This window comes from Agelaius phoeniceus, chromosome 16 (assembly GCF_051311805.1).
Source record: "Agelaius phoeniceus isolate bAgePho1 chromosome 16, bAgePho1.hap1, whole genome shotgun sequence".
Lineage (NCBI taxonomy): Eukaryota > Metazoa > Chordata > Aves > Passeriformes > Icteridae > Agelaius > Agelaius phoeniceus.
The window spans coordinates 7,987,900-8,013,158 of record NC_135280.1 but is presented as its reverse complement, the minus strand read 5'-3'; the positions used below and the strand labels follow the sequence as shown (position 1 = coordinate 8,013,158).

At 41.9% G+C, this 25,259-nt stretch overlaps 1 protein-coding gene across 4 annotated transcripts; it reads left to right on the top strand.

Moving 5' to 3' along the window:
- Nucleotides 1-788: 788 nt before the first annotated feature.
- TMC5 (transmembrane channel like 5) lies at nucleotides 789-24,679 on the top strand. 4 transcript variants are annotated; one of them, XM_077186702.1, is made up of 23 exons: nucleotides 789-871; nucleotides 8,197-8,358; nucleotides 8,874-9,058; nucleotides 9,437-9,541; nucleotides 10,269-10,361; nucleotides 11,099-11,198; nucleotides 11,821-11,893; nucleotides 12,221-12,469; nucleotides 12,613-12,764; nucleotides 13,298-13,445; nucleotides 13,992-14,147; nucleotides 14,691-14,857; nucleotides 15,498-15,576; nucleotides 15,947-16,044; nucleotides 17,694-17,789; nucleotides 18,381-18,456; nucleotides 19,051-19,184; nucleotides 20,323-20,496; nucleotides 20,886-20,964; nucleotides 21,293-21,385; nucleotides 22,441-22,542; nucleotides 22,837-22,882; nucleotides 23,733-24,679. In XM_077186702.1, exons 2-23 carry the CDS (start codon nucleotides 8,285-8,287, stop codon nucleotides 23,831-23,833), a joined length of 2,580 nt encoding a protein of 859 aa, XP_077042817.1. In that variant the 5' UTR covers nucleotides 789-871; nucleotides 8,197-8,284; the 3' UTR covers nucleotides 23,834-24,679. The 4 variants fall into 4 exon arrangements, with proteins under 4 accessions (XP_077042817.1, XP_077042819.1, XP_077042820.1 ...); XM_077186704.1 differs by having other exon boundaries at nucleotides 820-871; nucleotides 8,234-8,358; XM_077186705.1 differs by having other exon boundaries at nucleotides 824-871; nucleotides 8,237-8,358.
- The last annotated feature ends 580 nt before the right edge of the window (nucleotides 24,680-25,259 follow it).

Below are 25,259 nucleotides of genomic sequence, written 5' to 3'. Positions count from 1 at the left end.
AGTGGAGTGAGGGAAGGTGAGGCAGGCATCCCTGCTGAGCTGCTGTGGGATAGAAATTCATGTCAGAAGCACCACCCCAGCACTTTGTTGGCTACTCTGTGTTGCACCCTGCCTGATGCTCAGCTGGAGTTTAGTCCAGTCTGTAGTTTTTCATACCTCTGCATGAAATGGGTAGAAGAAGGGAAAGGAGAAAGGCAAGAAAAATCAGTATCTCTTGTGTCAGACTAAAGGAAAACACCTTCTGGTTCATACAGAGTACAGGAAGGGCTGGTGTTAAACACCCTGTCCAGGAACTGTGGATTATGCTAGAGAACATATGCTGGAGTTCATTATAGTGAACTAATTTTTCACCCTTAAAAGAGCCTTCCTTTAATTCAAGTAAAAGTATGTGAGGAAAGATTGTTCCTTTGCTTTACAAGTGATTAATCCAGCGATAAAGGAAATGCATCCTGTGTCTGAAAACTCTTTCTCTCTGTCCTTTTATTGTGGTGTTGTTGCTATCCCAGGCCAAAAGAAAGCATGTTTAAATTCGTGGGAGAAGGACAGTGAACATCTTGGAGTTCGAAGAGAAACATAGCAATGTGTTGCACGGTAGGTAACAGCAAAGAACTTCGGGGAGTTGTTTTTGTTGTTTTTCTGTCTCGTGAGCTGTACGAGCAGGACCTCAGGTCCCCTTTCCGGGGGAGCGTTTCCGCGCACATCCCGTTCGGGGGGGAGGGAAGGGGAGCCGGCGGCCGCAGCGGGTCCCCCACACGGGGACCGAAGGCGGCGCCGGGCGGCGGGAGGGGCGGCCAGCGGGGCGGGGCGGTGGCTCCCGGGCACCTGGAGCGGGAGAGCGGGGCCGGGCAGCCTCTCCCAGCCCAGGAGCGAGGTAAGCGGCCGCAATGGGCAGCTCCGGGGCTCTGCGTCCCGGAGAGGCTGGGCAGGGCCGGGGGCAGGGTCCGAGGGGGGCCCGGTGGGGCGGGAGGAGCCACCGCAGCCCCGACAGGTGCTGCCGCTTCCAAACGGCTGCTGCTCACTTGGAGTGATGGAACCGTAAGAGTCGGACTGCGGGGAGGTCAGGAGCGTACTCGGTTTCTGCTCGCTGCAAGGTGAATATCCGCCCAGGGCTTGGTGTCAGCCCTGCTGCACGAACAGCGCCTCACAGCTTTATCGGCCCCTTGGTCACATCCGAGCTTCCTCTGCCTTCAGCTGGACGGGCTGGTCTCATGGGAGAGCCGGCCACACTTCCCTGAGGTATTTAGCCAGTGTGTCACCCTCTCTCTGAGGTGTGGCACCAGCCTGGCTGCGATCACAGCCCGGAGCGTGGCATTTCAGTTTGGTGTAAGTTGAGTGTTCTGCTAGCTAGTGAATGGATATGGCCCTGTACTTTCCAGGTTGTGAGTTTTTTTGTGTTCCATGTTGTAAGGTTTTTGTGTTACAATAGGTAACGGGAATTTGTGTTAAATAAGTGGGGAAAATCTCGGGCTTCAGTTTTCGTGTTCTTTGTGGTGCTTCATTCTGTTACTCCCTCAAAACACACAGACTTACTCTTTAACCTACAAAGGCTGAAACGTTTTTATGCAGAATACTTAATGTACATCTAAAAGCCAATCTTCGTGTTCTGGATTTTATTGCTGAGCTGCTGTCATTAGTAATGCTCTGTTAGTAAAGCAAACCTGCGAAAGCAGGGGCACTGCACGGGAGCTGCGCTGACTTCTGCTTCCCCCTTCTGCCTGAGTGTCACCACTGTCCCCTCCGCCAGCCCTGCCACCCTGTCCCCTCCCTCCTGGCCCTGCTCTGTGTGGCAGAAGCAGCCGCTCAGTGGCTCCGCAGCCACGTTCAAGGTGCGACAGTTCAGGTGAGGCCGCGTGTCCGTCCCTGCCCGTGCGGCACAGCCAGCGCAGGATGAGGGAACAGCAGGCTGCAGGTGATAAGGAATGCAGTTGAAACGACACTTCTGCTGGGCTGATATGTCAATACTCCACCAAAGCAATTCATCTCTATTTTGAGGTGGGGTTTTTTTGGTTTTGGGTTTAGTCTTTTAGTGGTTTTTTTTGTTCTGTTGGTTGTTTTTTCCCCCAAAGTAATTTTGTCAGAAGGACTGTGGTGGTGTTTGAAGGTCCCAGGATTCTCATCTCTTCCCCAGGATGAGGGAAGAGATGAGAATCTTGACTTCATGATTCAGAAGGCTGATTTATTATTTTATGATATCTATTATATTAAAAGAAAATTATGTGTTAATACTATACTAATGAAAGAGAAAGAGAAAGGAGACATCAGAAAGCTAGAAAGGAATGATAATAAAATCTTGTGACAGACCCAGAGTCCGACACAGCTGGCTGTCATTGGCCATTAATTAAAAACAATTCACATGCAACCAATCAAAGATGCACCTGTTGGTAAACCCATCTCCAGACCACATTCCACAGCTATCACATAGTTATTGTTTACATTTCATTTCTGAGGCCTCTCAGCTTCTCAGGAGAAAAATCCTAGTGAAAGGATTTTCATAAAATCTGTCAGTGACAAAGGACTTTTACCCTGGAGAGTGATAAAGTGCTGAGGTGGTGTGGTATGGCTGCATGGGCAGGTTTAAGAGGAACTAGAACTTTACAGTGGTGTCCTCTTCATGTGCTGGTGAAAAAGTCTCTAATTGCTGATTGTATAGTCCACAGGTTATGTTCATTGTAGAATACACCCTTAACATGACAGTAGGCTACACTGGATTTTAATGGAGCTGCATTTTATCTGGAAAATTAAAAAGTATTCAGTTTATGTGAAATTATTTGTTGAAAACTGCATATAAGGATTTTGACAAAACCAGTTCTCTTCCTTGGACTGGTTCCCCCTAGCAATGTTCTAGTTTCTTGGTATTACCAATATTCTGACAGATATACTTTTTGTTTTCCCTCAGGGTCCTGTTTAATGCTGCTTGTGCAAATAGTAACAGGACAACAGTATTCGTAAGAGGAAGTTAAGCCACAAATTGCAAAGAGAACAATGCCCTTTTTCAGTCCAGGATCCTCGAGTGTATGCAAACCCCTGTTTATTATCCAAAATGATCATATGTGTAGTCTTCATAAGCTTTTCCACTTGAACTGGTGAATGATACTCCTGTAACTGATACTGCTCATTAAAGTACAATTTGCAGGTTGCAAGTGGAGAGGTATCCATTGCAAGTGCAGAATAAACACAGCTTTCTTTTATGGCTTTCTTTCAGTCAGAACTGTTCTAGTAAGCAGTATCTTCTAATAGACCTGCTGTTGTTGGCTGCCTTTCCATTCAAAGCAGAAAATTAATTCTAACCAGGTACTCATTTCCTTGTGATTCTTTTTTAGAAATTTAGTCACAAGACTGACTTGCACTGATATGAAACAATTCTTGCTTCAGCCTTTTTTTCCACATAATGGTCACAATACAAGCTAGATAATGCTTTTCAAGGGTTAAAGAAATAATGTAGAGTTCTGTTTCTTATTCTTAATAACCCTGCCTCTTTCTGCCAGGTATACTGTTCCTGCTCTTCAGCTCTTTCTATTTTTAGTAGTTATATATCTCAGTGCTTATGATTTTCCTAATGAATTAAATTTACCCTTGTGGTCAGATTTAGGAGAATAAAAGCAACAAAGCACCAAACACAGAGAGTTGGTCTCAAAGAAGCCTTCAGGTAAAGGATTAGATCCTTCAAAGTCATTGTCATATGTACTTCAGTCCACAGGAATTGGGTCTATGGAGCCTTTTGGGTGAAGAAGCAGGGATGTGTGTGGTAGATTAGGGAAAGTACTACAAATTTCACAGAATTAATGAAGTATCTGAACTTTCACCCACTCCCTTTATGCAAAAACTGTATGTGCCTCCACTTAATAACACTTTACTGATCACTAAAATTTAACTACATATTGTAACAATTTTCTAGGTGTTTTTGGAGCATGTTTAAAATGCAGGTTTCTAAACTCAGGTGAAGAAGTAGGAACCTGTCTGGGACACTGCATACACAAAGTAGCTGGCAGTCCTTCCCCAAAAACCTTGTCTGAGCAACCACAGGTGATACAAAGGATTTAACTTGCAAAGAAAGTGAACACAATGAAAATACTGTAGTCTTACTATATTGTGAAGGAATTACAAGAGAAATGTTAAATGGAAGGGATAAGGCAAAAAAGTGAGTAGGTGCAGAAAAATGGATTAAGAGTAAATAAGGCACAATTTAGATTGCTTAAATTGAATTCTAGGTCTAAAATAGCAGAGCTGATGTTGGTTCCTTTAATGGACCCTGCTGACCTCAATGAAACCACCAAGGGAGGCCTGGAAGAAGTGGTGTTTGTCGGTGCTGGTTGGGTACTTTGGCAAGATGCAGTAAAGATAAGTGGCTTTGCTTCCGTGTATGATTCACTTGGTTCCACTGTTAATACATCATTTAGAGATGAGGTTTTCCCCAGTGCAGTGTTTGGTTAGTGTCAGTACACAAGCCCTTTAGATTTTCTGAGAGGCTTTCCTGGTCTCTTGCAAACATGTTGAAACTGTTGGGACTGAGACAGTGGAAGAGTAGTGATCAGTACTGGAGTCCAGCTGCTGAGGCAGAATAACTCCAGCTTGTCTCTCAAACTCACTTTTGGCTTCCAGAAATCAGTCTGGTTCTTTATCATCATGATGTATAGAACATGTTGAACAGGATAAGCATTCATGAATAAAACTTGGGTAACAGTGAAGTCCTGTGTAGTCATACCCTACAAAACTCAACAATCTTTGTGGATATAGATAGAGCACATTCAGCCCTCTGAATCACTTCTTCCATGAGTTCTATTTCCTTCATTCAACATTATTAAGTTATCTATGATGCAGTTCTGGAATTCCCTGTTTTTATTCCATTTTAAGATGTGTGCAAATAGGATTTACTTAATGAAATCTTTTTTTTTACTGAGAGATTACAGGTAAGGAGCGTGAAGGTCTAAATGGCTTTTCTTAAGCTTGATGCCAGGACAAAGTGCTGTTTTGGCAAGACACTCATGTTTGGTTTATTATATTCTACATGAGGATTAGTGTCTATAGCAGAACATTACCTGCACAGGAAGGGATTAAACTAACCTGGAATATTTGGTCAAGGCTGTTAATCTGTGACTTGAAGGCAGTCATTTTTCTGGGAGATGATTCAGAACTATGAGTCTGCACTGCTTGGAGTTTCCTGGTCTGTATCATTACCGGGTTGAAGGATTTAAGTGGGAAGCACCCGCCCTCCTCAGATCTTCTAACTTATTTACATATCAATGATCAGTAAACCCACTGATCTTAAACGCTGCTGTACTCCAGAGAAGGTGCACAGGATTTGTTTGTTTCAGCAAGATAAGTTGCTTGCTGAAATCCAAAAATGTAACCCAAAAGTGGATGCCACTATGCAGAGGGAAAATCTGTCAAGATCCTTCTTTGTGTCTTTTATAAATAACCTCTGTCTTCCAGCTATTTTTTTCCCTTCCAAATAATTTTTTTAAGGAAGAACTAAGTCTAAATGTCCTATCTGTTCCTGGAACTATGGTTTGCTGCATTCCATCATAGGGTGAAAAGAGCAAAGAGATGGTTTAGTTTGAGCATTACCTGCTTTGGGTTCTTTCCAGTGAGCTATGACTGGTCAGAAATGTATCAACTGTCAGATTTGAATTTGCCTTTGCATACGTGGAAAATTTACTTCAAGTCATTAAAACTTTGTGAGTGGAGAAAAAACTGTATTTTCAGATGCTGGGTTCAGTGTTAGACTGTAAATATCCCTGTGGATTTTCATAGTGATCCTGGCATGCAGTGCATCATAAGACCCAAGAAAACAGAGTGCATAATGCCAGAGCCAACAGAGAATCTGTCTTGGGCTTTTTTGAGTTTCTGAGGAAGCCTTTATGGATAAGCCTTGAGGTCTCTCAAATGAGTAAGAGAAAGAAATGCTGGATAGATTTTCCAGCCAGGCTAATCTGTTTCTTCTGGCTGGTTGATATGGATGGCTGATGCTTTCTGCCAGTTTGCTTATGGGTCATGCTGAGTCTGCACAACCCATACACTTCCATCAAAATGTCTGTGCTCTCTACAGCTCCAATGAGGACCAGGCAAGTTGGCAAACTGTTTAGATCAGTGCTCAGCTTTCCAGCTGCCCTGCTGGCAAACTTCCCAGCTTTTTGGATAGCTGAGTCCAAGAGAGTTGGGTTCCTGGGAAACCAGTTTAAAAAAAAATAGAAAAATGTAATTTTGCACACTCTTCAAAGGGAATTGTCTCAGAATTTTCTTCCCCTGAGAAAGTAATGTTTCCTTATTCAGCTTTTCATTGCAGTTTGAAATATAAACCACATTTATAGGAGGTGTTTGGTTTTCCAAGCAAGTCTTTGCAGAAGACCATGTTAATATTTTTCAAGAATCATTTCCATGCTTTTGAATAGAATATAGGGGCAGAATGTACTAATTCCTGGAGGGTTTGTACAGAAGTTCCGATATATTCTGAGCTAGTTCTCAAGAGATCACCGAGAGCTAAGTGCTTCCTGTCAAAGGAAATCCATCTCTTCAGGAGATTTAAGCTTCTCATGACTTTTAAGTAAGAGCCTTGGATTTCTTTCATGTAAGAGCCTTGGATTCATGGGGCATTTATTAAGTTTTTTTGGAGATGAGGAAAGAAGGCTTTGCTAATACTCTTGTGCTTTCACGAGAACCTGACTCTGTCTCTGTAGGTGTGAAATTGTTGCTTGAAGAAACACAAGTGTCACTTAGCGATTGTTTCTGGTTTCTTTTTGGCACTTAGAAACCAGAAACAATCTCTCCTAAGTGCCAAAAAGAAACCAGAAACAATCTCTCCTTTTTGGCACTTAGGAGAGATTGTTTCTGGTTTCTTTTTGGCAGCAATCACACCCTGTTGTTTGCAGCAGCAGGGTGATGCACTGTGTGCTCCCATTGCCTGGTGTGCTTTTACTGGATGTGCTGAGTACTGGGCCTCAGAGCACCCTTCCTCATGCTGTAATCAAAGTGTGGTCAGAGTTCTGATTCAAATGTTGGACTTTGAATTTAATCAGTCCCTTGTGTTTATAAGCATAATTCTGCAAGTCAGAGTGCAAAACCTGGGCAGTGTTTTACAACTACGTCACACTGCAGGATTTTAGACTGTGTTCCAAGCTCTTAAAGCATGTAAAGGACACAACAGTAATTTAAGAGCTTCTTTTGGCAGAGTAAGATTTTGAAAAGCCCTCAGAAACTAGACACCTTATAATTATCATTTTGAAGCTACTTTTCATATAATACTTCCTTTGCTACATCACAAATAAAATCCATTGCAAATGAAAAAGTTTGTTGAGACTACTGTTAAATGAGATTCAGCTCTGCTTTTCTAGGAATGGAGCTGAAATAAAAATAGGTTCTGATGGGTTTTACCAGCTTTGCCCTTTATCGTTTATTTTCCCCTTCCCTGCTGTGGAATAGCTTGGCAGCTTAGGAAACTTGCATGGTGCCTTTAAGAAGAAATGCTAAAAATAGTTTCCTTTTTTTATTTTGAGTAAGGCTTTTGATTAATTGCAAGAACTGCCTGCTTAATTTGGATTCTCTTCTTCTAATGTAACGTTCCCTTTTTACTGGCTCATGAGGACTCCCATTCAATAAGTTCTAAGTCTGGCTTTTTTAAGATGAAAATGGAGCACTCTGTGAGAAATCTAAACCCAGGCCTATTTAAAGGATTGAGGCATTAAACCATTAGAGGAGCCCTTATTAAGAATGAGTCTCTAGATGTTGTCAGCTCTGTACAAAATCACGGTCCCTCAGGTCCCTTATTCACAGCTGGGGCTGAGGGATGCACTGCTAGCAAGGAACAGGGCAGGCTCCACTTCCTCTTTCATTTTGGAAATGGAGTTAATTTTTTTGAGAAAATTTGTGCATTTGGCTTTTGCTGTTTAAGGAGGAGAGAGAGAACTTTATTTTTTTCTCAATGTTTTGACATGCTTCTAAAGCCTGGCCTCATTAGTGTTGGGAAAACTTCTGTGTCACCGCAGTTCTGTAGGTTTGGAGAGACCTAACTATAGAGAAATATGAGTTCCTATTTGTCCTGCCACTTCTGGTGGACCCCAGTTTCCCAATGGTGAGGTGATGAAGTTACAACCACTGCTGATTTATACTGTTTCATGTTATTTGTTAGTAGAATCTTCTAAGTTGCTCAAATGGAGTTCCTTCCTTTTAATTTTTATGCACCTGCATCTGTTTTGTAATCAGGTCTGTAATCAGTGTTCCTTTTTACATGGTAATGAAGCAGCAGAGACAAAAATAAGGAAGATTTCATCCTTCAAACCAAGGACTTTCCATGTCTTATCATTACGATGAAGCCTTTGAAAATCCAGACTACCACTTCTCAGAGACATTGGAAATTGATAGAAGGTGAGTTTATTTAATTTTGCTCTGTAAATTTGCCATAAGAAATATTCATTTATATGCAGAAGATCTTCTCTGGAGTTTTAATTTGTGGATTTATTTTAATCCCTCCTTTATGTTTTCATTCTCAGACAAATTTTTAAAACTGTTACCAGGAAGGCAGCATTCCAAGGAAATGGTGTGTTTACTTTTTACATGTTGAATGAATGTTAGTTAAATGTATTTATGGCATAATGTTGTACATATTTTTTAGTTCCAGTAATTTTTACAGTGGGATATATCCTTGGCTGTCTTTGTTTTCCAAGCCAGTATTCCTGTTTAGTTAGAGTCTAAGCTAACTTCAGGTGGAGAAAATTTTAGCTTCTTAATTCATTTGATGATCAAATCAGAATTATGTTGTTGAAGTTGTAAATACAAAATATGTCTCAGTATCATAGTTTGTTTCATAATGTACTCAAATTCAAGATACCTATTGAGGGTTTTTATGACAGTCAGGATTTTCTTTTTTATTGCTTACACAGGGGGAGCTCTCAAAGGAATCCATTCTCTCACCCAACTCCTTATGATTCATCTCAGTCTGATTACTATGGAGAGCACAGAGGGAGGGAGCAGAACTACCCTGTGGCCATCCCAATGGTTTCCCTGGGACCTGGCTCTGACTACAGCCAGGATTTACCCAGCCCAAGTCCATATGGAAATTTCTCAGGTATGTAATTTCTCATGTGACCAGCTTAGAGAATGCCTGGAACAAATAACACTTGGCTCTGTCCTGAGGGAGTCTTGCTGCTCTGCAAAGCTCAACTCTGTAAATATTTTTAGCTTTTTGTTTTTTTAAGCAGTTCATGTGTTTTATTAGCAAATCCATGGATTGATGTATTAACAGATCAACAAATATTGTCTTGTATGGACTGAGTAAGGTGTTGAGTACTTGGATGTACATTGGGGTGGGACGTGGGAGTTTTGTTGAGGAACTAGGTTGCTGTGTTGGCACTAGATCTGTATTTTGTCATAGGCTTGGCATTCTGTGTCTGTAAATAACCCACAGCCATTTGCAGCTTTGTGTAACTCTGATTTCCTTCAACAGACAATCTTACCTTTGAGCCTGAGCCAGAACTGACTTACACCCCATATTCTACCTCCCATATGCTGGATTATCCCTACACTCATGGAATTTCCAGTGGATCAGAGGGTAAGGATTGTGGTGCATCACAATATTGCATGTCAATCTCAGCCTCCATAAAATCATACTAAGAAATATTTAAAAGCCTTCTTTTCAGGTATGAACACCTTCACATAATAAAAGGGGTTATAGATGGGGTTCTTCCACATCAGAGAGCTGAGCTCCACACTGGGATGTGACACTGGGACTGGCCATTATCTTACTGGCAAGGCCAGGCAAGGAAAGCTGTGGCTAAACTCAACTGTGTCATGGCTGGAAGGCAGATGCTTTTCAGGAGTGTAGTCACCTGTTTGAGTAAGTGGATGAAAGGAGGTGGAGAGAGCAGCTGCGTTTTGACCTCAGGGAAATGGGAGTTTGGCACATACTCAGCATGAAGGAGTGTGATTCCAAAATGATCCCCCTGAAGGCTGGGGAAGGATTTTTAAAGAAAGGCCTTGTCTTCTAAGAAGAAAGCCTTGAGTAGTGAATGTGTGCATTTGTGAATGGGTTAGATGGAGTTCTCCATGACAGCTGAAGACTGGGTTCAGCCCCTCTTTTCCAGCATTTATCTGAAAAAATGCTTGTTCTTGTCAAAGACAACCAGGAAAGAAGTGAGTGGGGGTGTGTGTTTGCATGAAGTTAGTGAGATTAAAGGATAGACTTTTAGCTTGTTCTTGTCAAAGTGAAATTTGAATTTTTTAAGTGAAATTGTCAGAACTCTCTGGGCTTCCTAAAGAACGTGTGTTATTCAATTCAGACAGCTTCATTCGGAGACGCAACCGAAGACCACCCGATGAGATCTTCATGACTTCTTCCAGCATGTTTGAAACAGACCCAGTGTGCAGGGAAGGTAGGCTTTAGATAAGGGGTTCAGTATGTGACAGTGTCTTGTACAAGGATGGTGTGGTTGGTGCTGCTCTGTTTGTCACCAGAACTGTGTGTACAGCCCTTCTGTGCTTATGGGGACAGCTTAGGTTTGTGTTGTGGTAGTGATTAATCTTTTATGCTCTCCTAACACACTCAAATCCCATGATAAATGAAATTAGGTGCAATATGAAGGTGTTAAATTGTAGAAGGAAATGCTAAGCTCTTTGTTAGAATTTGTTTGACCAGCTAATAGATTGCTTTCAGCCACTGTGTCTGGAATTAGCATCAAATTCCAATATGCAGAAGCAGCCTGATTGTCAGGTCAGAGAGGGGTGTCTGTGGCCTAGGTAGTGATAAGTAGGGACACTTACATCAACTAAAATTATGGAATAAATGAAGCAAAAGTTTAATTTTCAAGTCAATATGTAGCATGATAGAAGTGTAACTGTCAAACGTGATCAGGTGGACCAGAATCTTGGAGTTGTGTCAGTATTTAATTTTCCTTTACATGGCAGCTCTTTCTATGAACATTATAGGACTACTTGCATCTGATTTAGAGTTCTGAGGGAGCTGAAGATATTCTGGGCAAAATAATTAAGTCTCAGCTTACACACCTTGGTAGCAGTATAAATGAGGGATATTGTTATATCTATTTCTGGTTGTGTATAAAAATTACTGTGTTCTTATCCCCAAATTTGTTTTTGCGTGGGTTTGATGCAGAGGAAGATTTAGTTGGAAGTCTTGCAAGTATGTCCAGCAATGAAAGGATTAAAGCAATCCAGAAGATGCCAAAGACCATGAGACAAAAGAGAGAGATCAGGTAAAAATAAAAGTTTGTGTTTAGTTTTAAAAACATTTACTTCTAGCAAATGTTTACAAATATTTGCTAGAAGTTGCAAATGTTTAAAATTTACATCTAGCTATCAACTATGGGAGTTTGCCATTTGCTGAATTTTGGTTTACCACTTTATGACAAAGTACTTTTTAATGCACTTTTAAAATTTAATGTCTTGCAAGAGAAAATAATTTAATGATGGAGATAAGAAGAATCTCTCACAGTAATATAAAACAGAATATCAAGGTCCTGAGATTTGGTTATAAATGGTAACCTGAGATTTATTTTCAAAGGAAACTTGGATGTTGGTCATCAAAAATGGAGAAGAGACCACATGATCTCAACCACCCTTTTGTCTCCTTACAAAATATATGTAAATTCTGCTGCCAGTGTGAGTCAGTGGAGGGGTTAGAGCATGCTGTCATAGCAGGGACAGGAGCCAAGGTATCAGCTGATATGAAATGAACCAGTAACAACATCTGCATGTGGTACTAATTCTGTTCATGTGCACAGGGGTGAAACTGTATTTGCAGCATCTTCTTTGGTTTCTTGATTCAATTACAACTCATACTATAATGCTTGTCACCCCTGCCCTGCTCTTCCACAGAAACAAAGTTCTGAAAGAAATAACCAAAAAATCAAGGCATCGTGGTGCTCAGTGTACACAGGGAGTAGCAGTGGTAAGTGCCAGAAACTTCTGTCAGTCACAACAGAGGAAACCACTCTAGCTGCAGTGTTACCACTGCCTCCAGAGGGATCTGGTGTCTTTCTTCATGTTACCAACCAAAGATCCAGTTAATTGCTGCAGTGTTCATTAACAATGACTTGCACTGCAGGAGCACTTAGGAGCACCAGTTCACCATCTTATGGTGCATGGAGTGGGGCAAATCCATTCTTAACAACATTAAAGTGTGTATTCTTGCAGCATTAAAATGTGAAGCTTTATTCTGTGAAGTTGAGTCCTATTTGCTTGCTAAGATTCATGCCTCTCCTCTTTTTCCCTGCAGTCATTTCAGAGATTTGGAAATACCCTTTCAGAATGTTTTCAACAACTGCAGCCATGGCACAAGACTCTGAAGATCATTGGTGCTGAGTTTGGAACAAGTGTTCTTTCTTATTTTGTTTTCTTGAAGTGGCTGCTAAATTTGAACATCTTCTCATTCCTCATAAACTTTGGTTTCATCACAATTCCTCAGTTTCTTGCAGCAGAACCAAATAACCTTTCATTCACGGGCCTGGAGCTGCTCACTGGAGCTGTAAGTGTTAAATGTAATCACACCTGTGGTTTCAGAATAAGGAATAGGACAGCTCCCACCTCCAGTAATTTGTCTTCAGATTATTATGCTTCCTACCATGGAGGTGATAGCAAATATTCTGAATTATGTCCTTGTCTTTTCAGGGTTATTTTCAACAAACAGTGCTCTACTATGGCTTTTACACCAATGCTACAATCAGTAACGTGGAGAATGGTCCATCTTACAACATGCAGCTGGCCTATATTTTCACTGTTGGAATATATTTTGTCATCAGTTTTCTTATCTTGTTGTTCAGGTAAACTGACTGTGAATTCCTGTTTCTCTTATATTAAGGGGAAAATACCCACACAATTAAAAACCCCATCCTGCCAACAGTTAGAGGTAATAATTACTTGAGTATGTTTCTGTAAGTCCTTATTTACAGGTGTAGAGTTTAAGTAGAAATTTCTGCTCAAAAGATTGTCTCTAGGAATCAAACCTTTATTACAGAAATTAAAAACAACTGCAAAATAGTGAAGGACATACAGAGAATCCCATTTCAAACTGGGAATATTGTGATCCCCTTTTGTAAGCTGTTGCTCCTAATATTGTTTCTTATGGATGTGGCCTTCCAGAGGTAAAGATTGTTAGCAACAATCTTGAGATAGAAATGCTAGAATTCCTTACATTAATGTTTATTTTCCACATTGTTGTATGGGACATGCTCTGACATAGGTCCAATAAACTTGTGATGGGATGGAAAAGCTGACAAATCTCCCTCCTTGCCCTGCTGTACAGACTTGATGAATTTCCCTGTTACACATCTGACCAATTTAATTTTCATTGCAGCATGGCAAGATTCTTCTCCAGGAACTTTGTTAAGTTAACAAAGGCATTCTCTGTGAATGCCAGCAAGCTGCTCTGTACTTGGGACTTCAATATAACCAATGAAAAAGCTGTGAAGCTGCAACAAAAGAATCTCCTCACACAAATAAAGGTACAAACCACAAGAGGCACAAAACTAATGTGTGTTAGTCATTTTGTTAGAAACTGAGTTGTGCATACAAATTGGTGTGTGCACATACAAGTCTCTGGCAGAGTAACACAAGTGTGCTAGTTCTGTACCTAAGAGATTTAAATCTTCCTGACTTCCTGTGTTTCATTTGGTCTGAGCTCCTGGCATTGGCTTAGCTGCTTGTTTCCCTTTTCTCATTGAGCTACATATAAATATTTGTGTGCTTCTGTTCTATTGAAGGAGTTTCTGTGACTATTAAATATTTGCCATACAGAGTATTTATTCAGGTTTCTCTCCTTCCTGCTATTTAACTATTTTATAAACAAAAGGCAGGCTGGAAATATTTTCTGTGAAACTTGACTTCTAGGACAGGAACACAAAATTGCCCAGTAAATGTTCCTAGGATATTACTCTGCCCATCTTCTAGAGCAATAATCTTTCATTCAGTTTCTCTGGTAGTGCCCTGAAACAAGTTTTGCCTTATGCTGTTGACTAAGAACTTTTTCATCAGGAATTGTTTCTTTGCAGGAAGATCTCACTGAAGTAAACAAAGAAGTTCTAAATTTTTCTGTGAAGGAGAGAGTTGGTCGTATTGCTACTCATCTCCTTGCTTGGGTTGTTTTCCTGGCAACAGCAGTAGCTGCTTCTACTGGTGTTTACTTCCTCTCCATTAATAACCTCGAGGTAAGGCCAGAATTGGCATTTTCCACATAGGTATTTCACACTGAGTGTGAGCACTGCTCTGTTCACTATGAGGAGCACAGGCAGGCAGAGCTGTTGTTGCTGCCAGGGCACACACAAATTCTGCTGGCCCTAAGGAGCTGCTTTGCAAGGCCTGCCCCACTGGGGACTGTGGCAAGAGTGAGGGAGATGAGGGGTCTGAGCAAATCTCCTCCTCTCTCCAGCAGCTGCTTGCCTGGGCCCATGGTCAGCTTAGGGACAGTGCATCTGGTGAGAAACAGCAAGAAGCAGCCTCAGCAGGACATGTCCCTTCTTCCCCAGGAGCTGCTTTTGAGTTGGGGCTCCTGCCCTTGGTCCCACATAATTTAGGGGAAGGGGAGAGGGTCACTGTGCTGCTGCTCATGGGCCCCTAAAACATGAAACTCTCCAACCTGAGAACATCCAGGGAGGTGAGCCAGGGGGCTTCCCTGTGGACACACCTTGAGACAGTATTTTGGTTAAGGCTCTAAGTTTGGGTTGTTTCATTATGTTTCTTTCCTCTCTTAGCTGTTTATGAAAGGGTATAGCAATGATCTACAGAGACAAGCTGCCATGTTGGTGCTACCTGTCATTGTATCTCTCCTCAACACATTGATCCCATTCTTCTTCTCCTGGCTCGGGCACCTGGAGAAGTTTCAGACTCCTGGACAGCACATATATGTCACTATTATCAGGTATTTCTTGCTGCCACCTCTTAGTGCTTTCAGCCTGAAGTTGTCTGAGTTCTTTTTGATACAAAGTTGTGTCTGGGTGGTGTGGGGCAATAGGGAGCTATGGAGGAGAGTTCATATTCTCCAAAGGCTTCTGTACACTCTTGTCATCATGACCTTTTGTCTTTCATGAGCTTCTGGAATGTTATATCTGTGCATGAGGATGAGGAATGGTTTCCCTCCCAGCTGGGTGCTCTGTGACACTGGGCTTGTAGCACTCCTTGATGGCCCCTGGGCTGTTGGCCCCTCCCCAGGAAAGGAAGGGTAATAGACAGAGGACTGAGGTCATCTCACTTAAAAACAGATGCCTGGAATTTACCCTGCCTAACCCCTGGTGTCCCTCATCCCTGCCTCCCCTGAGGAGCCCCCACAGCCAGCCAGCAGCCTGTTAGGCAGATGTTGTGCCAAGGTTGTCATGCCCAGCTCCCCTCCTACCAGGACAATAGAACAATGCCACACCTGAGCTCCCAGGAGAGCTCCTGCTAGTTCTGGCACTCTGCAGTGCCAAGAGGAGGTAAAAAGTGTAACCAGTGGTCATCCTGCCATCACTCCCTCCAGCTATGGACCAGCTGTTGGTGCAGTTACTGTTACTTCTTCTTTTTAGAAATACCATCCTGAAAATGTCAATTGTTGGAATACTGTGCTACTACTGGCTGAACATCGTGGCTGCCTCAGAGTCACAGGTAAAGTTTCAGAACACAAATCTCTGACTTGCAGTGCCAGGTTAGGAACCACTAGGATAAGAGACTTGCTTCAGCAAAGAGAAGCACATGGGGTGTCGTGGGAAGCTGAGTTTCCTACCCTAACAATTTTTATTAGCAACTTGAGAGAAATCAACTCTAGAAAAAAATGAATGGCCCAGCTCAGGTCTCAGCTGGATGGCAGCATTGTTCACTGAGAAGTCAACCATGATTTGCCAGGCTGCTAGAATGTATTTGATCAAGATTTCAGATCTTTGATCAAGTTTCAGATGCCCAAGCATGTGGGAACAATGTTTAAATGGCATCATTTTTAAATTCTAATTTGATTTTTTTTTTCTTCTGTTTCTTAAAGTGCTGGGAAACTTTGGTTGGCCAAGATATCTATCGTCTTGTTCTAGTTGACTTCATATTTTGTTTGCTTGGCTCTTTCTTTGGAGAGTTTTTACGAAGGTGAGTACTACTTTTCTAATCTCCTTTTCATTCATTAACCAAAGATGTGATCTGTTTTCTCCATGTGAGAAAAGTCCAGCAGAAGCATGGCTGTGGCACCACTGAAGTTTCCTTGATTTTCCCTACCAGGCAGAGTCTCTGTGTACCTGCCTTGTGTCTATTGCTTTTCCTCCTTAGAAGGAGGTCAGTGTGTCCTTTTTCCCTTTGGAGATGGAAACACATGCAGGGGGGAAGCCACATCCTACTCTCATGGATTTCCTGAGACTGAGGTGACAATCAGGTGTCTCAAGCACAAATCCATCTTCTCTGCATAAGCATGGGACACTGCTGCCTTTCCTTGGTGTACCCACTGTGATTTTTTCCCTCTCAGTTATGTCACTACAGTGTCCACAAGTTTAAATCTGATTTTATCAGTCTTATTAAGCATATAATGAGTCTCTCAAAGGTACAGGTCTCCAGCATGATAAATGAGAAAGTATTGTGGGCTGGATGTAAGGAAAAAGTCATTTACTTCTGTCATCTATTGTGTGAACCTTCTTAATGGCAAACATTGCTTATGGCTTAGGCAGTATTTAAGTTCTTGCCAGCTCTACAGAGCATTTAGATCCCTGGCCATACTTTTGTGTAGGAGATCCATTGTTTGCTCTCTGCCCATGATTTGAACAAGACTGGTTTACAAGGTAGGGCTTTGTTAACTTCTTCTTTAGTTTATACAAGACAATGTTGAGAAGTTCTTGAGGACTTTTCCTCCACAGCTCTTGCCAGTGTACTTTAATCCTCCTGTTCTTGTGTTCAGTAGGAAACCACCTCCCAGCAGAAAGTCACAGAACTAAAACTGCAATGTCAGCTGTGAGGAATGGCCTCCCATAAGCTGGGCAAAAGCACCTGACGTAGACATGTGAAAGGTTCAAAGTACAATTGCTTGTATTTAATATTTTGTGCTCAGAGTAACCTCCTGAAAGCCCAGCTCTGTTGGTGATGTAGTTGATAAGGTGGTATCAAGATATGATAGTTACCAAAATCTTTATTGCTCTCGCCACAACAAGCAAAAAACTGTTTCCCCAGCTCAGGAGAACTGAGGTGACTAAAAGGGATTGTTGGTCCTCAGTAGGAATCCTCTCAGTACTTGCTTACCTGTCTGTTTCAGCTCCTTGCAACCTCAGCTAGTTTGAAGTAGGATGTATTTGAGAGTACATTAAGAGTATCAGTGTACAAATTTCATTTTTTTTTATTAATGATTAAAATTCTCAGGACCTGAAAAAGCTATTACAGTTTTGTTCTGAGGTCCCTGGACATTTCAGCTGCTTTAGCAGAAGAATACTTGTGCTTAAAGCAACAAGTAGTTACTATGGTATAGATATGTACTGATGCAGTAAGAAATCCTTGTTGGTTCTCTGTTTCAGTTGTGTGCAACATATACTAGGTCTTACTTCAACCCTGCTTTGTTTTACAGGATTTTTTTTTGCCAAATTAATTCATTTTTGCTGCCCTGTCTAATGAAGGAGTTGTGGCTTCTTTGCATGACAGTAATGCAGCCTCTAAATAATTTGTCACAGATGCTTGTTTTCAGAAGGTCATTTACAGGGATTTCTACAGAGGACTTTATCATTTAGCAATTGCTGTTGTACTATAGTTTTTTTTCTCCCCAGAATTATTGGAACTACAGTCTGTGTGAGCCTGGGGCTGCCAGAATTTGATATTGGACGAAATGTTTTAGATTTGATCTATGCACAGACTTTGACCTGGTAAGTGTTAAATTTACAGCCAAAACTTCATTTGCATGTAGAACTATCATGGAAAAAATCTTATTCTGATGTTTGTGGGCGTTTCCCAGAAAGAACAGGATAAATAACTGGGAGATGAGCTGTTCAGTGCCTTTGGTAAGGATTGTGACTTGCCAAAGTAATTATGTGTAACAAAGTAACAATACCTTCAGTCAGTAATTAACCTGGTGGCCACCTGGTCTGGGAGAAACCTGATAGGTTCCTGTAGGAATATCCTGGAGTTTTGTTTACTTCCTCACTGGGATGATGTTCTTGATGAAATGGTCTCAGTATTAAATGCTGGAAAAGATGCCTTATTTCCTAGAATGAATATGTTACTCCAGTTATAAGAGGGTTCTGCAGATCTGTACATAACATGTGTGTTTGAAATTGCATATTTTCAAAGGTGGACTTACTGTAAGAGGATCAAGGGTAACAAAATCACATTTCCAACTAATCCCACACTATCTGTATATGAAGTTACTGTGGTATTTTTCTGCTTTCAGTGCACTGAGAACTGAATGGTGACTAGTGAAGATGTAACTTTTTTCTCCTATAAATCCTTCCTTGTAGGATTGGTATCCTGTTCTCACCTCTGTTGCCTGGTATCCAGATGATAGCATTTCTTATAGTATTTTTTGTGAAAAAGGTAACAAACTATGTATGTATTCATCATAAATAATAAAGTAGTAAAATTAAACTGGAGAATTAACAGTGGGCAAGTGCATATGTCAATATAGACACTCAGCCTGTGGCTGGGACTTTGGCCTCTCAGTTACTCCCCAGCAACTCCCCACTGTGAAGTTATCTAGGTGTAAGCAGGGTGATTCAGCTGAAGATCATGGTGGAAATGTCTTCTTTTCAGAATTGTTTGTCTTGGTAGTATGAGCAGATGAGAAGTTGTTTGTTAGGTCGTGAAGCAGTTTGTAGTGTTGAATGTAGAAGAACAAAGCTGTATGTGGAAAGATGGATTAAAATTTCCCTGAACCATGAGTTTGCATATGCTACAAAAGCAAACTCTACCCAGCAGACTTCCGAAGAACCCATCAGAACCTCATTTTGCTTCTTACTATTTTAAGACTATACTATTGAAGTTTTATAAAACTACACTCTATCTATCAAATTCACATAGAAATTGGTCTTGGAAATTTCTGATAGATGCTATTTCAGCAATTTCAGATTGACTTAAACCAAGCTGAAGTGGCAGGTAGCAGCATTCCAAAGTACCTTCCTCTCTTTAAAGGTCAGTCTGATGAGGAATTGCCAGCCCCCTCGCAAAGTCTGGAGAACTGCTCAAATGACCACATCCTTCATTTTCCTGCTCTTTTGTCCTTCCTTCCTTGGAGTCCTGTCTGTCATTGGAGTCACTGTCTGGAGGTATGGAAGATCACTGGCATCCAGGCCTACTCAGTTGGGCTGGGTGACCTGATACCAGGCAGAGGAGTCTGCATTTCTCTATAAAAGAAGTTGTATTAACTGCTGGTGGAAGGTTTCAGGTGTTCGTGAGTTGTTCTGTACTCTGAAAACAAGATCTGCTCTGTGAGCTTGTGAGAATGTGACTCACTGAGTAACTTGTCCCATGAGGAAGTGGGAGGAGAAACAAAGTTGCATTAAAGTTTTGGATTCCTGTTTAAAGGCATAAAATTTTACTTTTCCTCCTCTTAAAGTTTCTGTGACCAAGTCCTAGTTCCCAGCTTACTTAGAGTATAGGTGATTCTGGGTCTGCAGCAGAGAAACACCTGGGAAAACTCAGTTGAGATCAGCTTCTGGATTATTTCTGAACTTCAGAGGCTCTTTCTGCAGGCAGGCTGACCCTGTAGTAATGCATCTGGGTTGTTACCAGTATTTCAAAGCTGCTTTGGTTCTGTGTGTGTGACTCTGGTCACAGGAAGGAGGGCAGCATGGATACACTTTTCTCTTGACAATAGTCAGCAACATGATTTCGGTATTTAGTGAGACACATGAAATCAGATGGGATGAAAGCTGTCAGAGCTATCATTTCCTGAGGGCAAGTGGGAAATTCAGACTGTCTGGAGTGGTTCAGTTTCAAAGCAAACACTTTCCTTTTTCAGTCTACCTGACAATGTTAATTCTTACAATGAGCTCTCTTATTTTACCACCTTCTGTTGTTACTGAAGATCTGCAGTGACTCATGTCCCTGAAGGCAAGGTGAAATGATTTCACCTTGTGGTGAAATGTTAAAAAAATGCAGTTTTTCAATTTCCTGTAGTGTGTGCTACAGTGATTGACAGGTTATATTTATGTCAAGGTTGTGCTTACAGGGCTTGGTGCTGATCCATTGCAGCAAGGACTCATGTCTCACTGCATTGTCTGGGGTGGGCATTTAATGGCTGGAGAGGAACACAAGTTAAAAATGAAATACAGATCATGGGAGTCCAAAGACGTTAGAGGGCTATAGAAAACTGAGGAGCATCTTGATGTACAAAATCACAATATTAACTAATTCACTGGCTAACACACAAAGCTTTAAGTAGCTGTTTTCCCACAATCTCAGGTTAAAACCTTCAGAAGAATGTGGTCCTTTCAGAGGTTTGCCTTCCATGTATGCTTCAGTTGATGAGTGGATACAGATACTGGAAAGCTACACTGTCTCAAAATGGGTAGTGTGGATCTACCACAATTTAATTTCAAGTGAACTTTTCTTCTTCATCATCTCTACTGTTGTACTGTAAGTATCTGTTAATGAAAAGAACTAGAAAAAGGCCTTAAGTGGAAAAAACTGGCAATGACAGAGTCATTCTATGTTATTTTGTTATCTGAAATGCATCTTGTACTGTTGACTCACTTAAATGACCTCTCATCTTGAATACAAGTCCACAAATTTTTGGGTCTTTTACAAAAGAATGTTTTAAGCAATTTCATGCATTTGCCTTGTTTTAGGCAAATCCATGTGTTTGCCATTCCTTGAGTAATTGTATACATCTATTTTCTGTGTGTGTGTACAGAGATGTGTGTATATAAGTCTTTTAATGGGTTAAAATGAACAAGATACATTTCTATCTAGACACTGACTAGAATAAAGTGCTTATGATGGACCTTTTGTTTTGTTTTGTTTAGAATTGTTATTTATCTTTACTGGCAAATAATACAAGCAAGAAAGACCATGACCAAACTCTTACGTAACCAAATTTTAAATGTAAGTTTGGCTTTCATTTGTATCTTTTGTATAATTTGGCTTCTATGTTGATTGTCTCATCCAGCTTTGTGGGGCTGTAACCTGTTTTATCTATAACTGTGCAAAGGAGGGTGGGAGCCCTTCCTCATGGGAGTTACAGGGAAATCTAACTCACAAAGAGTTGTAGCAAAAGAATTTTATCTTCAAGATGTGTTGCTGCAGCTCCCTCTGTAGACAGATTATTTTAGAATAGAAGGAATTATTTTGGTCGCTGGTTACTTACAGGCCTTGAGCCTCACAAGGATAATTAGTGCATTCCAGCTAATGATCAAATGTTTCTTGACTACAGGCAGGAAAAGATAAGATGTTTCTACTCAAAAAGCTACAAAGAGAGCAAAGGGCAAAGAGAAGCTCGTCTGCCCGGGGAGGAAGAGGCCAGCAGGTCAGTCTGACTGCTCAGCTGCTGCTGTTTAATTGCTTGGGGCAGGTCCATGGGCTCCTCCAGCTGTGCAAACAGCCTGCTGCTTTGGGAAAAGGCTGTACTTCAAACTTCATCTAAATGCTTGCTGCTTAACTCCAGGCAGCAAAAGGATGCTGTGAGTGTTCCCTAATTATTTGTTCCAGGCTGGAATTCAGTCTGGATAAAGAAAAGTCCTTAGCCTCACCAGACATAATTTATGGTTATGAAACTTCAAGAAAACATTCCTAATGTTCATGTGCAGTGATGGTCACCAAAGGGTTTGGTCACACCTGAACCTTGCCTAGGCTAAGGAGGAGGCTGCCTTCCTCCCCAGCAATGGATTTCCTTAGGGGGTTGTGATTTGTGGTTATTTTCAGCTGAGGTAGAACTGAGTGCTTTGACCTAACCCTATTTTAAATCCCATACAACACTGATAACTAAACTTGAATTTATTTTTCAAGGCAGTCCTGCCTGCTGAGCCATCAAACTAGTGCTAAAATGTGGACATATAGGTGCTGTCTGGTGTTTTTATTTGGGTTGAGTAAAAACTCCTTGACATAAATACTGATAGAGAAAAAGTATTTGGTAGGTTTCTCTCCTTCCTCCCAAAAAACCAAATCCCTCTGTATGACTGGCTATCATTAAAATGATTACATAAATAAAAACCAAGGATGGATAATAATTGATATTTGATCTGTTGTTAACTATAAATATGTGTGTGATAATACAAATAAATATTGACTGTAAAGAGGTAAGCTGAATATGAGGGACATTTTCTACGTTCTGGGGATTTTCAGACAACATCTGCCTGTGTTGAGTGTTAGGAGTGGGACTGCTGAGAGGGAGATTTGTCACCTCCCAAGTGTGTATGTTCTTGTAGTTGTTAAGGTCAGATTTCAGAAGGAGATGCCAGAATGATCTCACTGTGGCTTTAGTAGAAAGGCCATTTCCCTGAGACAAGGGAGATGAGCAGTGCTGACCACACAGTCACAGATGGAAGCCAGATCACAGACTGCTGATGCCAAACTCTTTTTCAGAGAAGCTCCTCTTCATACCACCCATCCATGCAACCTGCCCAGGAGATGCCAGGCTACGCAGAAAGGGCATTTGACAGAAGCCAAAACACATCCTACAATGAGGTGAGATGGGCAAAAGAGGGAAATGTAGATTCCCCTATACAGAATCTGGGGTGTGGCATAGGTGATGGGCATATGTGTGGCAAAGGCCTGTATGCATGGAAATCACTTTAAAGATTAACTTGAGCAGATATAAAAATGTGATCAGAATAGCTATTGAACACTCATAATCACAAACCTGCTCAAGACTTGGAGAGCATGGTTTTGTTACAGATAACTGGTATCTTTTCAAATACAAGATAAACACACACAGGAGGGAAACCATGACCTAAATCTGCTTGTGAATTTTGTTTTCAGCATCCCTTTTCTGTTGAGATCTCAAGCAGCAGTGACTTTCCACCAGGTAAGCAAGTAAGATGAAAAAACAGGAAACTCTTAAAAATTCAGCTCAGTAAAAATGTTTGATGCACAGACACAGTGTGTGACAGCTGCATGTCAGGGACACAGCATTTTAGCATCTTGTGTATAGAGAAAACAAAATGACTGGGTGTTGCCATCTTACTGCAGGGGTTCCATGCTGTTGTCTCCTTATCACAAAAGTTTCAGACCTTCTTGGTGTTTCTCATGGGCAGCTCCTCAGAGCACTGACGCTTTCTTCTTCATAAAGCAGCCACTGACCCCAGTTCCCTTCTCAAGGGCCCACCCCACTCTTTTATAGCATCTTCTTCTCATTGGTCTCAGCTGTGGCCTGTTAAAGTCAGGCCTGCTCCTAATCTTTGATAATTGGCCCAGCTGCAACTCCTTAGGGTAAGATTACTTTCTACACTATCTTTATTTTCTTATATTCTATCCCCCTACAACTGGGCTTGTGGAGTGAGTTTTTTCTACAGACTGTGCTTTTTGGTGGCTTGTTCTGTGTTGGAGGTGACTTCTAAGGCCTGACCACCAGCTTCTGTGTACTAGAGAGTGAAATTCCTGGGTAAATGAGCCATTTTGTCTTATGGGAGCACCCAAGAGAGAGGCAAGAACTTTAAATCAGTTTAGAAACAGACTTCATGTGTTGGTGTGAAAGGGGGTAGAGTCCCTAGGACATCATCCTGCTCAGAGTAAAACAAGGCCATGGGACCTTGCGTGGCAGTCTCAATTCCATGTAACTTCATGGCAAAAAGTTGACAGAAGCGATCCCTGCAGAGCAGGGGCCGTTCCGGCGGGGTGGCCGCCCCCTCTAACGCTGTTTGCCTTGGGCCGAGCAGGCGGCGAGCCCAGCCCGTCCCGCGCCGTGGCGCTCGCCCTGCGCGCCCGGGCAGCGGCGCTGGGCGAGGACAGCGATGGCAGCGAGGGATTCCAGCCCTAAACGGGCACGGACAGCGATGGCAGCGAGGGATTCCAGCCCTAATCGGGCACGGACAGCGATGGCAGCGAGGGATTCCAGTCCTGGGCAGGCACCGGCAGCGATGGCAGCGAGGGATTCCAGCCCTAAACGGGCACGGACAGCGATGGCCGCGAGGGATTCCAGCCCTAATTGGGCACGGACAGCGATGGCAGCGAAGGATTCCAGCCCTGGGCAGGGACAGGCAGCACCAAGTGAAGGCACAGCCATCCTCTCTTGCACTAATGATAAAAGAATCTCTCAAACATCTTTTTTTACGTCCAAATGGAAGGAAAAAACTGGAAGAACAGGTTGTAAAATGCGTCGGGACTTGGGTTTTTTACTGTGATAGGGAATATCCACCTGCTGGGGTTGTTTTGCAGCAGTGGTGTTGGTGACAGCCTTCCCCCAGGACTGGCATCACCTCGATGCAGGCAGGCTCCCTCCATGTGTTGTTGACTAAATATAAGGGAATTTGTACCTAACTGTAAATAAAAGTTGTGTGTTTAAAAATATTTTTCTAACAGTTATATTGTTTTACCTGTTTTATCAGCTTTTATCTGCAGTACTGGTTAAATAAACAGAAGTATATTAAAGTGCAGTTGTTTTTAAAGACTGAGACATTGTAATGGCTGTGAAGTAACTTGTGTGAACTGAGTTCATTTTTCTGAGCCATTTTTACAGTTTATTACAGTCACTTAAAAGCAGCTTTGAGGAAGCCATGAGAACTAAGAGTGTCTACTTACCAATTCTCATCTGTGTAAAACTATTGCTTGTAAACTGGAACTTCACATGTCTTTTTCTATAAAGGATTGATTGGAAGTAATACAACTAAGAGTTATTTTTTTATCATACATGACTGTGAGATTTGATGCAGCTTCTTTTTATTCAAGACTACAACGTTGCCACCACCATGATAATTTTGGTTTTGTTTAGCTCATTTTCTACTAGTGCCTGTTTTTTTCCACCCTTGTTGCTCTGGGAAGAGGCACATCTTTTCATCTTGCTCATAATTTAGGCTAACCCAGCCACCACAGGCACAGAGAAAAGGACAACCTTTACACACAATGCAAGAGCAGAGATTCAATGTTGTTTCCCTGCACATACCCCTGTGGAGCCTGGTTGTGGGCATTGGATATGGAGCTGGTGTTTGCACTGAGGATGGTGACTCAGCAGTGCCAGAAACTCAAGCAGCAACCACAGCTGGACCTTTGGAGCAGGGCCATAGCCATGAAAAGTCATTGTCCTTCAGTGGGAGCCCCTGTGGGGCTCAGCAGTGACAGCACAGCACCCAGGAAGGGCAGGACAGCATCTGGACATAAACCTACACATTCTATGGGATGTGCAGCAGGAGGCTGAGATTGCTGCTTCTGCAGTGCAGGGGGGTGAGTGACAGGGAAAAAAGCACCTC